This window comes from Blennius ocellaris (genome assembly GCF_963422515.1).
Source record: "Blennius ocellaris genome assembly, chromosome: 5".
Taxonomy (NCBI): Eukaryota; Metazoa; Chordata; class Actinopteri; order Blenniiformes; family Blenniidae; genus Blennius; species Blennius ocellaris.
The window spans coordinates 11,830,104-11,844,968 of NC_137654.1; the positions used below are offsets into that span (position 1 = coordinate 11,830,104).

The window sequence follows — 14,865 nt, forward strand, 5'->3', positions numbered from 1 at the left end:
CGCCCACACAGCTTGTTTGGATGAATCTTTTCTAATGTGTTTACTGGAAAGTCCAGTTCTGTTTCACTGAGTTAACCTTGAATTCATCAAGACCATCTGATTTGGCCTGAAAGCAGCCCATCCATGCTGATCATTTCTCTTCACTATCTGTTTCACCGAGTTTGTTATGGAAGCAGAGTTTCGGTTTGGTATGTAAAAGTTTTTCGACTCCCTTGTCGGGAATGTGTTATTAGAGTGTGCCGCTCTTTGAGGCTAAGAGATGTGTATTCATGTGAGAAATTACACTAGTTTAGGTAAATATTTACTGTAATTTGCAAAGGGAAAGGACCACTGGATGAGTGGGGGGTATTGTAGAACTACCAGAGGTCACTCAAGATAGCATAGGTTGAAATAACAACATGCTTGTTTACCTGAAGTATTTGCAACTATAAAGATTTATAGCAACAGCTTTAACAATGGTGCTGTATGTTAACAGCAGAAAACCAAGGTAACGTGGATGAAGAAGATCTCATCACCCCCTCTTGTTTGATATATGAGATGATGAGGTTGCTTGTCTCTTTTGTGCTCTAACAAAAGTAATAAACTGGCACTGCTGGAGGCAGACATGCTTCTGAGTGTCTTCATTAAATGAGACCTTCCCAACCTGTAACGAGTTCCAAACTGCATATAAGCAGCTTATAGTCAAGTTAATATCTGTATTTCATATGGAACAGAGGAGAAACAGCAATAAATCAGAGGTACGGTTTTATTGTAGTCTCTGTAAAACTTTCCCTCAGCTACATTGAGCGCGCTATTAAATTCATTTTAAGACCAGATAATGATGAAAAGACGCTATAAATCATATCGTCCTCCAGGTGCGCAACATTTGGAGCGCACTTGTGCCTCAAGGAGGGACAGGTCAGCTGGCGCTCCTCTCTCTCTCTCTCGCTTTCTCTCTCTCTCTCTCGCTCTCTCCTCTCTCTCTCTCTCTCTCTCTCTCTGCTGTGAAGGCGTGGTGTCTCTCCCTGACTGAAACAGACTTCTGGGCCGGCAGCTGTTTGGTGGAAGTCAGCTGCTGCAGCTTCTTCTTTTTTCTTTTTTTTTTTTGATCACTCAGCGACTCTCCTCCTCACCACCACCACCACCACCACCACCACCAGCAGCAGCACGGCCGGACTATCTGTCACTCACCCGGAGGAGGAGAGGGGACGCAGACCTCAACCTTCACGCGCAGCGGGATTAACCTGAAGACGCACGTGTTGGCACCGTGAGAGACCGAAGCAGACAGTTAGTCTAAACATTTGGAGGCATATTGTATTTTGACAATAAGCATCAATCGAAGAGGACAAAGGCAGAATGAAGGGATTTACACTTCTCTGCACTGTTGCTGTTACGCTGCTGTTTCCCACTGTCTCTGCGACCAAGTTAAATGTTCCCCGACTGAGACTGTCATACAAAGGTAATTATCTATCTATCTATCTATCTATCTATCTATCTATCTATCTATCTATCTATCTATCTATCTATCTATCTATCTATCTATCTATCTATCTATCTATCTATCTATCTATCTATCTATCTATCTATCTATCTATCTATCTATCTATCTATCTATCCATCTTTTGTGCGCGCTCGGGCGCATTAATTAATTAAATGATAATCACGCCAGTCACTCGTGGCATTTATTTCACACGATTCATGTAATTGTTTTAACTTTACACAGACTTATTGACTTTTTTTTTCTCTTTCTAACACACATTCTGAGCTACTAAGGCTGATCGGTGTTTTGGCTCCTGTTTGCAGAGTTTATTTGTCTTTCGACACACCTAAAAGGTAATTTCGCGGTTCCCAGGTTGAAGCGCGTTGCAGTGCCGGCGGGGTGCGCACTACAGCCAGAGGAGGGTGTTTTTTTTTGTTTGTAATTTATTGGCCGAGCTTCATCTCTCTGCGGTGAGATACCCGGTGCGATCCTCTCACTATTTAAGTTTATTATGAGCGGCAACCTGGGAATGCGACTCCTTGAGAGGGATGTTGCGTAATTATGGCCTTTTTCCGCTGTGTGAATTGTTATCGGCTCTGGAAACATCTGGGCAGTCTATTTTCATTGTCCTGCAGAGGTTTTGTTTCATAAAGATGAAGCTGTTTAAATCGTTTGTGATTCAACAAAAGTTCTACTGTTCAGCTTAAAATGAGAAAAAGAAAAAGTTTTTTTTTTTTCAACCAAACCTGAAACATTTCCATATACAGTTACTTTCTACTCTGATCTAAGCCCTGTAGTTGGCCATGACTCAGTCATGTTTAGTGTGTGTGTGTGTGTGTGTGTGTGTGTGTGTGTGTGTGTGTGTGTGTGTGTGTGTGTGTGTGTGTGTGTGTGTGCGGCGTGTGCGTGTGTGTTGTTGCCAAACTGTGCTCATTGTTTCACTTCACTCAGGCGGTCCTACAATCATCATCATCATCATCATCAGCTCGATATCATACAGGATTTCCTCCTGTTCAGTTTTCTGGGGAAAAGTCACCTTCTGAGCTTACTGCTCTTCCTGTTGGCTGCACTGGAAATAAATCTATGTGTGTGTGTGTGTGTGTGTGGGGGGGGGGGGGGTTAAAACAAAAAATAACATCAGACCAATAAAAAGTGTTGGGTTCTAAATTTGTAAAGGTGTTTTATTTTCAATAGCAATAGTTTGATGTGTTGAATGAAATGATTTGGAAAACTGCATCTTACACCATCGAAATTAAACATATTTCTCAGGCCAGATAAAGTACATTGCCATGATGTCTCATCTCTCCTTTGATGTACAGTTTCTGTGTGTGACTTTGAAAACCTGATAGGAGGTTGATGCTGCTTGGTTTTGGGCATTTGGTAGTTATTTCTCTGGTGTTATAGTTGTGCTGGAAACACATAAAACTGCCTCATATTCTTGCTGCTGAAAATCTCCTCTATAATTGGAAACGTCATATTTTTCCATAATGAATTTGTGGCAGTGCTTTCTGTTTGCATTTCAACCGGTGGATCTGTGATTATCAAAGGGTCAACACATTTATATCAAGGATTTTGCCTATTTATTATCAAGAAGGCATTTGAATCTTTGTTTTTTTTTGGTTTCCATTAATTACTTAACTTTATTTTGAGCAGTCATACATCTCAATGTTGCTGAAACAGCCTGGAAACAGATAGAATCTGAGGTTGAGAGAAAGAGAAGGGAAACGTCTGTTATTGAACAAACATGCTGAATCAAAAAAGCATTTCCCAACACTGAGTTTTTCCCGCTGAAAGCTTCTTTTTCAAAGCCCCTCATTTTCATTTTGACAGAGCAATAATAAATAGGAACAATTTCTTGTCATTATCTGCCTTTGAAAATGTACTCGGCTTTCATTCTCAGTGTGGGAATAGATCTGCCAGTCAGATTCTCATTTGAGACCAACAGCTCACTTCCGCACTTGATGACCTCCAATTTCACCCCACAGTTTACCCTCCTTTAGATAATTCCCCCCCTCCTCGACTTAACTCTTGCCTTTGCTTCACTTGTCAATCTTTCACCAGAAAATCTCTCATTCCTTCACTCGTCTCCTCTCCTCACTCCTTCATCTTAATTTCTAACTCCTCTGTGTCACATTGTTCCTTCTCTTATTTCTTCAGCCTCCTTCTGCCATTGTGTTGTGGTCAAAGCCCAGAGGGTGTTTGTAATCTCAGGAGGATGTCGAGGTAATTTAGCAACAGGAAAAGCCGTCATTATCTCATTTCAATCAATTAGTGGGGAGATTAAAGCAGGAAGAAGGCCATTTCTACCTCAGAAGAACTGTGAAAGCTGCTCCGGGCTCAACGTTTACCTCTAAAATGACCAGTTTGGTGACTTTGGAAGTTAAATCAGGACATTTTTTAATTCAAGACAAGCTGAAGGTGGTTAAAATCTCAGGGCCTTTTTAACTGCTACTTGGGGGGGATAGCTGAGATATATAACTATTCTGATTCAGTCCATCATTATTTTCACTTGTTTCATATGATCTTTAAAAAAAAAAAAATTCTGACATGGATCAGATAAATAAGATGACATAAATTGGCAATATAGTGTGTGTGTGCGTGTATGTGTGTGTGTGTGTGTGTGTGTGTGTGTGTGTGTGTGTGTGTGTGTGTGTGTGTGTGTGTGTGTGTGTGTGTGTGTGTGTGTGGTGACATTGAAGCGTGGAGGTATATAATGTGTGATGTTGGCTGGACTCCCAGCCCTCTGCCAAACGTCTGTACAAACCTCCCATCATGCACCTCTCTCTTTCTGTCTCTGTTATGTCTTTCACTTGTTCTCCTTTCCCTTCAGCCTGCCCACTTCTTTTATGAGTTTGAATTCTGCATTTGGTCCTATTTGTGACTTTAGACACACAAACTCTCAGACAATGTTCACTTTGTCTCTGGTGAGGCGGGGGCGTGGAGGCGGCGGAGGCACTTGAAAACACAAACCCTCGCATCAGCATCCTTTCTTGATCAGATTGCATTAGTTCTCAGAGCGAAGGGGGGGCTGTTTGTTTTCACCCGCAGCCTGTGAATTAATGAGTTTGCTTTCCGCCTTGCCCAGACGTATACTCGCAGACAGGCGTTGGTTGTTAGGAGGCGGAGTTGAATGATCTGTCATCGGGACTCAGATGGAGAGGCCGGGGCTGATGGAAAAGAGGGCGTCTCTCCTCCTTTTCATCTCCCGGCTCTTTTCCTCCTCCATTCGCTGCTTCGTGTAATTGCTCATTCATTGCAGTCCTCCCCTTCCTCCTGCTGTACTCGGCTGAAGTGCGCACAGGACTGTGACCTCACCTTAAAACCCGGCAAAGAAAACCTAACAAAAGGAGAGAAAATGTGACGTTCACCAGCCAACCCGACGTTTTCTTCCCCATTTCTATTACAGGGATGTAAATAAACTGGACCTCGAGAAAATAAATTGAGAAGCGGGCGCTTTTAAAGAGTTTTAGTAATGATTGACATGTGTAAAATCTTAACTTGCAGTTGAAGCCTGCAGGCTCACGCTCAAGTATCTAAAGTTCATCGTGCACAAAATAGTTTATAAAATGAAAACGCACATGAAAATCCTGACGGAAGGTTTTGAAAAACTTTATCTGGGGGAAAGTTGGTAGACTTGTAGGTTATATGGTAAATAGGCTGTTTAAAGTATTAAAACGAAGAAGAAACATATGTTTAGTCTAAATCATTGAACTTTATTTTCATTATCTTATCGTGTATTGTAATCATTTAAGTAGTATAGATGAGAGATCATTTTTAAATGGCTTGATGTTGCAGACCACAGCAGAAAGCTTCTGCTTCATAATGAAAGTGCTTCACGTTATCTTCTTTTAGTATCATATTGAAACAGGAAGTTTGGAGGTCACCCTCTTGTTGTTAATATAACCAGAGTGTTATATTTAATCAAATTGTGTCTTTTCCACTAATGGCTCCTCCCTTGTCGACTGCAGTACCAGGTTCTGATTGGAGCTATAAAAAGGACATAGATATATGTACAAGCTGCAAACTGAAAACCACAAATACCGCACTCGAGTAATTTAGATTTCCTTTATTTCTAATCCATTACTACTTTACTATGTGAAATTGAAGCTTTTTGTCATTATTATACATTTGATCATATGTTGTGAATATTTGAGGTTTTACTACAATAAAAGTGGTTACAAAGGTGCTTTGTCTCATCCATAAGATCGGTCGTATTTTCATTGGAGGCAGCAGAGACTCCACGAGAGGCCTTCTGTCTGGTATGTTAGACTCGCTGACAGAAACAACACACTACATGTCTCTAACACCACCATCATGATGTGAGGGGGGAAGAAACAGTGTGCGAGAGACAGAAGGACACTATATGCTTGTTACAGATATCTGGACAAATGAGCAATGGTGTGAGCGAGAAAGAGAGCTCCTCATGTAAATCTGTGTTTAACTGCGTGTGTGTGTGTGTGTGTGTGTATCAGTGACAAAGAGAGAGCAATTGCAAATGATGGAGACATCTGCGTGTCTCGAGGTGTCACTTGTGTGGCCTGTCAACAGCACCTCTCATGTGAAAGGCCTCAGATGGTGACCATGTGAGATCACATACGAGACACAGATGGAGGAATTAGCAGAAGAGAGAGAGAGAGAGAGAGAGAGTGAGAGAGAGATGAGGAGCAGGAGATAAACAAAGCTCCAGATCACAGAGTACAGATGGAAGGGAAGCTGTAGTGAGACGAGAGGAGAAAGATAAAAAAGTGTCGCGAGAGGAAGAAAGAAACATTGTGAGACAAAAAAAAAACCAAACAAAGAAAAAGAGGAATCTGTCCTTGGTTAGTTTCGGTTTGGGTCTGAACCGCAGCTCGTCATGCCCATAAAGAAAAAAAAGCCTCACAGCTGATTGTTCTTTCTGTTTATGAAGTCAGTTTTGAGCGAGCAATTACTTGGCAGAGGAGACTTGAAGTGAACCTTGAATATGAAGGTACCAAGGGAGTTTCCCTCCTGAATCAATAGGAAGGACGTGAGAGTTTTAAGGCTGACTGAAGTTTGTATTTCATTGACCTTTTATTTGCTGATGAAGTTTTCTTGTGAGTTGGTCTTTAATGTTAAAATTATTTGAAGTTTGGAGAAGTCAAACCAAATGTTCCTCATTACCAACCTCTGCTGTTTCCCGGTGAGCTTAATTTGATCATAAATCTGAACTCTGTTTATTATTAGCAAACAGTAGTTAAAGTTTTGTTAATCCATTTGGACCCAAAAAGACTTTTCCACAAGAGCTCATCTAATTGTTTATTATGTTTCTTTAAATGAAAAACATCTTATGGTTTTGCTCAAAGTGGAAGAAGGTGACGCCTCCAGCCCTGGATGGAGACACACACACACACACACACACACACACACACACACACACACACACACACACACACACACACACACACACACACACACACACACACACACACACACACACACACACACACACACACACACACACACACACACACACACACACACACACACACACACAGATGTTTTACTAACTCTGTCACAATCGGACTTACAGAGAGGTTGCTTCAGGTTAGGCTACGTAAACTTCTGCTCATTAAGTGTCCCAACTGGTTTTAATGGAAATTATTTAAACAAGGAACACTGACGCCCTTAATTAGTTCTTTGTTGTTGGTTTTTTTGGTTTTTGTTTTAATGGGATCAGTTTGCCTTCATCATGAAACACAGAAATCTGGATTTATGCATACAAAATCCCAAATTTCGATTTTTAAAATGTATTTGATGTAGTGATGCACACATTTATATTAAATCACATGGACAATACAATCAAGTAAAAACACTTTTCCATTTACAAAATACAAAAACTAACAGACTGTATCACACATGCTTTCTTGCATCAGACAATTTGTGGATCACGGAAACTACGGAGTATTTTTGAATGATTTTTATTGTTTGAGTTATTTTATCTATTAAATGTCAAATTTACTCACCGGTAATTGTAAAAATTACCTAACATTTTAATAATATTGACTGTAACAAATATACTGATTACGGAAATGCATGAAATTAAAAGCGACACTATACTAGTGCAGTCCCACGTGATGGTATTTTTGAGTCTGGATGCTTTTCATTAAGGCTAACAGAAAATATCAATCGTGAAGTCTTCGATCGATACTATTAAATACTATCCATAGCCTGAAGGGAGATAGTAACACCTACTGGAGATAAGTCTAACGCCCTGACACGTCCATTAAAGTCAGAGGCCAGGCTGATAAACCCCAACTGGGTTCGGGTGGCTTAGTGTCGCTACAAACATGTCCAGATAAACGCTGATACAGGGAGAGGTCAGTCTGTTCAGGACCAACACAGCTCAGCTGCCTCAACCAGCTCAGCTCTCTGAATTAAAAGATGGGAAAAACAAACCCTGGCGAGAATCAAGGAGCTGAAAGGAGAAGTAAAGGTGGAATGGACATGAAAGAGAGGAAACATCAATGTATTGCAAAGAACAAAGGGAGAAAAGGATAGTAGAGTAAAAAAAAGAAAGAGGTAATGAATGAAAGATCTGTGAATGTGGCGAGAAAACAAATGATCAGTGCATCAGTGAAAGAGTGAATGTAAAAGAGTGGAAGACAGTGAATGAAGGGAGGGGAAAAGGGGGCCATTAGACAGGATGGAAATACCACAGGAGTGCAGATGAAAAGAGGTCATGGTGGCGGAGAGAGAGAGATAAATGGATGAAAAAAGACAGAGAGCGCCTCAGAAAATGAAAAGGAAGGGGGAAGAGAGGAGGCCGAAAATAAGAGGAGTGGATGAATGACAGATCGATGGATAAAAAGAAAAGAGAAGCTAACCTGGAGGCTGGAAGACACTGGTCCCTTTGAGAAGGGAAAAGTTGAGGGTTCAAGTCCTCCACAATGTGCTTTTGACCATCTGTCATGTAGATTAGCGAGTATTCCACTTACACGCAGGAGTTATGGGAGATGAATGTGGGTCTGTGTGGGGGTCTTGTGCACTTGGCGGCAGTATCTTGTATCTCAGTGCTTTGTGAAATCTTTATGGCCCTCGACTATTGTTTCACTGGCCCGTTTAAAGACTCTGTGTGTGTGTGTGTGTGTGTGTGTGTGTGTGTGTGTGTGTGTGTGTGTGTGTGTGTGTGTGTGTGTGTGTGTGTGTGTGTGTGTGTGTGTGTGTGTGTGTGTGTGTGTGTGTGTGTGTGTGTGGGGAATAGATGGCCAAAACCAACCAAGTGGTGGTTTGTCTAACATGAACGCTTCACATCACAGCGGTGGACCTTCACCGGAGGGGTTCAAGCCCTGAAACACTATTTATCTAATCTTTCTCCACTGTACCACACCCTGAAGACCGAAGGCACACAGCAGCTCTCCTCCCCGCGGTCCTCCAGAGGTCTGACCTCTTTCTGCTCCGCTAACACTGTCGGCCTCTCTCCTCGATAGTTATCAGCCTTTGAAGTCGGAGAACTTTTTCAGGAACCCTCGTAAATTTCCTCACAGGCTTTTAAAAGGAGAACTCTAAAATGTTAAAAGCTTCAAATTGAGCTGAAGATGATGCTGAGGACATTTTAATAACGTCTCACTTGTGTAAATGGGTGTGTTTGGTAGAAACATGTTTTGTAAATGTTTTCTAATCCAAATATTAGGCTTGTAGTTGATCCACACAAACACTTAAGATTCTTGAAACTGTCTGCAGCTGCCAGTTCGCTGAACTCAGTAATCTGTGTTGCGGGCCAAGCTGCAAGTAAAAGCAAGAGAGAGGTAATGATTACAGATGAGTTGTGCCAGTCAGCTTTTGAGTTTAAGGCTGCATTTACACAATGTTTGTAGTGCGTCGGGGCAGCGGTTCAGAAAAGCGGTGTTTTCCCCATTTCCACGGAGATGAATTCAGTGTCGATAAGTTCTCCCTTTGGAGCCCTTTTTGAAAAGTTGCTTTTTCAGTGGCTCAGAGCACCGTTATCATGTAACAACAAAACGCAACAAAGTTTTCACTTGAAAAATTTAAAAATAACAAAACCAATAAAAAGTCAAATAGAAATATCAGACTTCGAGCTTCTTAAAGGAAGATTAGACTTATTTTCATAATAAGGCTATCTTATAAAAATCCCCACACAGCTTTTCAGGGACGAAAGCGATACATATGATGTATTTTATCCAAAAGTCTGTGTTCATTTTTGATTTATAATGTAATTTCATAGGAGGAAAATCCCACATAAATACAACAACACCTTCATACTCCACATGGAGTCATGTTCTTGGAAGATTTCAAATAATTTCTCGATGGCACGACAGCACGTTCACAGGCTCGGTTGTTCTAAGGGAGATTGGTTGTTTGATGCGATGCTGTCCAACTAAAACCATCTGTTGAGTCATAATGGTGTCTCTGTCATGTGCGGACAGAACCAACAGGCACCCACCCACCCACCCACCCACCATTTATTTAGTTTCCCGGCTTGTGCGGTCTGTAATGTTACATCAGTATAAAATCTAACAGAAAAGTAGACACGAGAAGAAAGTTCAGGCTATAATTGGAGTGTACCAAGTGTCATTTTTCCATACAAATCCATCCAGTGTTGGTCTGACTGGTATTGCCATTCACACTGTCATCATGCTAATGTTCAAATAAGCAACTTCAACATACATCAGGTCCATCAGATCCACAGTCACTGCCTTCTTTCACCAACTTCCTAATATAGTGACAGAAAAGACATTTTTAACTTGTTTTTTTTCCCCCAGTCAAAATATTGAGTTGCTAAATAAATTGACACCTTGATGAATGTGCTTTGGCAAAATGAACATTATATTTCGATATATTTGAGACGCAGGAGTGGCAGCTTTTCCAGGGTGGAGCTTCCTTTTCATACGGCTACACATTCCCCCGGATCATAATGTGAATAGGGTGGGTATAACAACTGGACAGATGGAGATGAATGGGTGGATGGATTTAACTCGTATGATGAGAGCAGAGCCATTTCAGGCTTGCAAACGTACTTGCACTTTGTGCTTGATGACAACTTGTTGAGCAACAAAATCCTACCATTGTTGCATCACTAATGATTTATGTTTGATATAAATATATAAATAGTCCATCTGTGCCACATGTCCACCCAAAGCTTTTTAAAGCTATGAACAAATCGCTGTGGAAACTTTGTTCTTGCCTTGACTAATGTTGAACTTGGCCCCTCATAAATGTCACTGTTCCGCCAAGTGCATGCCGCGCCGTGCCGTTGAAATGACGGATGCCTTGCCAGTGTTTTATAGTGAGCCTTGCTGTTACGGTTTGAAGAAGAAACATCTCTCAACAACTCTTTTCCTTTGGCTGAGATAGATAAACAACATTAGCTTTGCTTTCATTTTTTTCTCTCACTTGAGACATTAAAGGATTACCAGGCATTACATATTGTACAGCTGGACCTAATAGCTGAAATCTCGAAAAGGAAAGCACAAAATAAGTAAACTACACACAAACCTAAAGACGACGAAGGCTGCTCTTGTCTTCTCATGTCTTTGCGGTGTCCTACCATTTGGCATTTTGGCTCAGAACCAAAGCGATGTGACAGGAAAAGGCCAGAGGTGATGGGAACCCTCTTTCATGCAGGATGGGGGCGACATTACATGTCACAAACACTGAGATGCTGCACCGCCGCGGCTGAAACAAACACACCCACTCATGGAGCAATCAATTAGTTCCAGCGAAGCTGCTGACAAGAAGAACCGAGTACAACGGCCTCCACTGTGGACTGATGTATCAATTTAACAGCGACTCACAAACATGCAAACATTGTGGCTATAAGTGATAGAAAAGAGTGTGCATACATGGATATGTCCGTCTTTTTTCTTGTAACTGATTCACAGAGCTGCCAAACGTGCATTGCAAGCAGCTGCCTATAAGTTTTATTATGTCTATAATTAAATCTTGATTTATGTTTTTTGCTGGAACACATCCGAACATATGAAGTTGCTTATCAGTGTTTTGACTTTGTGTTTTATGGACTGAGTGCAATCAGTTTATCCCAAATATGTCATCTTATATCTTCATTACTGTTGTGTTCTTATGCATTTGGAATGGGATTTATTCATGGGATAAGCAACCACGGAAATATTGACCTTACATGTCAGAACTACAATAGTCACATAATTTTATTATCATCTGGATAATTCTCTGAATTCCAACAATAGGAATCATTGTGTAAAAACTGCCCAAGTACTCATGTTTTGCATTGCTCAGTTACCGGAGTGTGTGGAAAGTTCATGTTTTTGTGCACATATACAATACGGAGTGTTGGAAGCAACTCGTTGTGGGAGTTTGGGATGAAAAATGCAAAAAGTATTTCATCGGGCTTCATCATGGTGCAGTGGTTGGCAGTGTCACTGAGAATATCTCAGGTCAAGTCTGGGCATCTGGGGCCTTTCTTTGCAGAATGTGCATGTTCTTCTTGTGCGTGCATGATTTTTGTCTCTACTTTAGTTTCCTTCCACAGTCCAAAAACATGCATGAATTCTAATCTGAAATTGCACATAGGTGTGAATATGAGTGGGTGTCATCTGGGATCCGCATCGCAACACTACGTTAAATAAAGCCAAAGGAAGATGGATGGTCTTTTTTTCCACAGTGAACTACTGTATCCTGTATAGAAATAGTACAAAGGTGAGATGAAGCAAGGGTGATAAGAAAAAGGGAGGAGGGTGGATGACAGATTTCTTTGAGAAAATGCATGTCATGGTGAGAGGAGAGAAGTGGGGAAGTAAGAGGTGTGTGTGGTGTGGTTGAGTAATAGATTTAGGTTGAAGTAAAATTGGGAGGAACAAAAGATAAAAGTGGACAAAAGAGAGAGATGGATAGAGAGCAAGCAACTGCTGCCTTCCTCGGAGACCAAGGCAGATAAAGTGAAGAAGGAGGAGGAGGAGGAGGAGGAGGTGTGGAGGCAGAATGATGAAATGAGTTAGGAAGAAGTGGCCGGGGAGCTTGAGGGTTGATGAGGATCGAGGGTGATGAGGTAACACCCTACGCTATGTTTTGATTGGCCCAGGAGGGGAGATCGGATAACGGCATCCTGAGGCAAGCAAGAGGAACGTGTGTGTGAGAGAGAGAGAGGAAGGAAGAGCGAGGGAATGAAATTAAAGACAGTACAGAACAAAACTAAAGACAGTAGTGCGTGCGCTCTCTTATCCCACTTCTCGTGTTTTTAATCACGTGTTAAACTACAAGCTGTAAAAATAAAGTCGTCACCACTGAGGAGCTGTGGCAGGTGTTCAGGATTCACTGCGCTTTACTGTTTCACCTGAGCCAAATTATATGAGAAACCACAGATTGGAAAAGTGATAGCATAACAGCAATAGAATTAAATAAAATAGAATAGAATAGAAATAATTAATCCCAGAGGGAAATTTGTGAAGTTCTTGAACAGGAGTATTATACCTGAGACCCGAGTGTCAGCGTGTCTATGCTGCACTTTAGCGACGTCAAATTTATTTTCTTTGCTTGCCTCTGAAATTGGAAACCTGATAACAAAAACAATGGAGGGTGTTTCTCAGAGAAGAGAGTTATTATATCTCAGTAAAGCCTTGGAGGTTGTGTCACTGTTACTCTGGCCATGAGGTCCTGAAACTGTGTCTTTATTTAACCGTGTCAAAAGTGCTATTATTTAAGGAAAAAACAAAGGTCCTTTGTGAAATGTTTTCTAAAGAAGATTTGCCTTCATTTAAATAGTCCAGACTCAACATGCGTTCACAGGATCTGTCACAATCTCTTGTTTGCTCATACAATCATCACCAACAACGCGGAGGTCATTGTTTTGCAGACGGAAACATAAACACAGATGCAACCTTCCACCTCTGGATTTAAAGACGGCCCACTCCACCAACCCAGCCCCAGCTGCTCCTCATTTTGTGGCGACCAGTTATTGTTGAGGTATTTTAATCTCACCAGAAGTGTTTGTAGGAGCTGATAGATTGATCACATAGCCGTAACCGTAGTGACGTGGATGTGGCAGTGTGGTGAGTCTGGTCACGTCCCACAACAAGGGTTCACGCCACAAACAGGTCAGCCATGAAGTTCCCTCCCTACCAGTTGCTACTTTTGTCATGCATAACGATACACTGATGTACACTCAGCCAGCCCAAGACTTTTTTTAGTTAATTATTTGTGAACAGCCGACATAGTTTGGAAGAAATCCAACATTTGCAACAATTTTTTTTTAGCATGCATGGATTGTATACGTTTAAAGAAATGAAAACGTGTCGAAAAGGGATTTTTCCAGCCCTGATATACACCTCACAAATAACTGAGGCTAAATGGAAAGGATGAGAGGGGAATATGAGACCCCGGAGAGGAGGATGGAGCGCAGGGGGAGTGGGAGTGGTGAGAGGAGGAGAGGCATACTGAGATGACTTTCTGTTCATGCAGCAGATTCCAGAAATTTTTGGCGCTCTGCAATAATATACAGCCGAGATCTAATGATACCCTGGGAAGTCTGTCAGTGGTGTAATGAGTCTAATGAGTGTTTGTTTGTGTGCGCGTGCGCGTGCGTGCGCGTGCGCGTGTGTCTGTACTTTTATGTGAACGTTTCGGTGTCAGAGCTCGTAAAAATAAAATGTCATAGAGCGAAATTCAGGGAGAAGACTGACAGTGAGTTTTGCAAGCTTCGATGCAAAGTGTGTGTGTTTGTGTGTGTGTGTGTGTGTGTGTGTGTGTGTGTGTGTGTGTGTGTGTGTGTGTGTGTCTGGCATGGGTTTTGGAGCACAGGGGGTGTAATAAGCCTCAGATGTGTCCCTCGCTCTTCCTCCGCCAAGAATAACACTGATAGTATCATAGATGTGTGTGCCTACACACATGCCTGTGTGTATACGTGTCAGCAGTTTAACAGGGCTTACACTCTGCCTGTGCCAATTTGTACACTGGAGATGTCAGCATGAGATTAGGACTCAATGCAGTTTACCCCCTCTGTACCATTCGGGAAAATTGTTGATGTTCTGTGTTACACATCACTACATGGCGCCATGTGAAGGACAGCTTCAGCGTGTGTCGAGGCTGTTGGGGAAGGTACACAGGTGTTAATGGAGTTATTGCTGGAAATAAAAGTAGAACCTTTCAGTTAAACATTCATCTCTTCTTAGTCCTGGAGATGGCATAAGATGAGTGTTGAGCAGCTTTAAGAATATTCAAAGCTGCATGTGATGTAAAATAGTCTTGTCTTCATTTTTATTTTTTTTTTTACAGCAACAGGTTTTTTTTTTACCTTAAATATAAAGAAAGTGTGTGTTTAGTTTGTACAAAGTGGGTTCACAGGGCGCACATGTCCGATACACATCTACAACTTTTTCATGGTTGGTGTCGCAATCAACTGGCTTCGTAATATTGTAGCTGAACCGCAGGGCCAGCGTCTCGTATTAAATGTCAAA

The 14,865-nt window shown here is 41.6% G+C and overlaps 1 protein-coding gene across 2 annotated transcripts in view; it reads left to right on the top strand.

Moving 5' to 3' along the window:
* The first annotated feature begins 1,046 nt into the window (after nucleotides 1-1,046).
* The window catches only part of sema3bl (sema domain, immunoglobulin domain (Ig), short basic domain, secreted, (semaphorin) 3bl), a 67,593-nt gene continuing 53,774 nt past the window's right edge, over nucleotides 1,047-14,865 (top strand). For both annotated transcript variants that reach the window (XM_080496781.1, XM_080496782.1), the window contains exon 1: nucleotides 1,047-1,438. In XM_080496781.1, coding sequence (XP_080352907.1) covers nucleotides 1,336-1,438 — 103 coding nt within the window. In that variant the 5' untranslated portion in view covers nucleotides 1,047-1,335. The remainder of the gene's footprint in view (nucleotides 1,439-14,865) is intronic.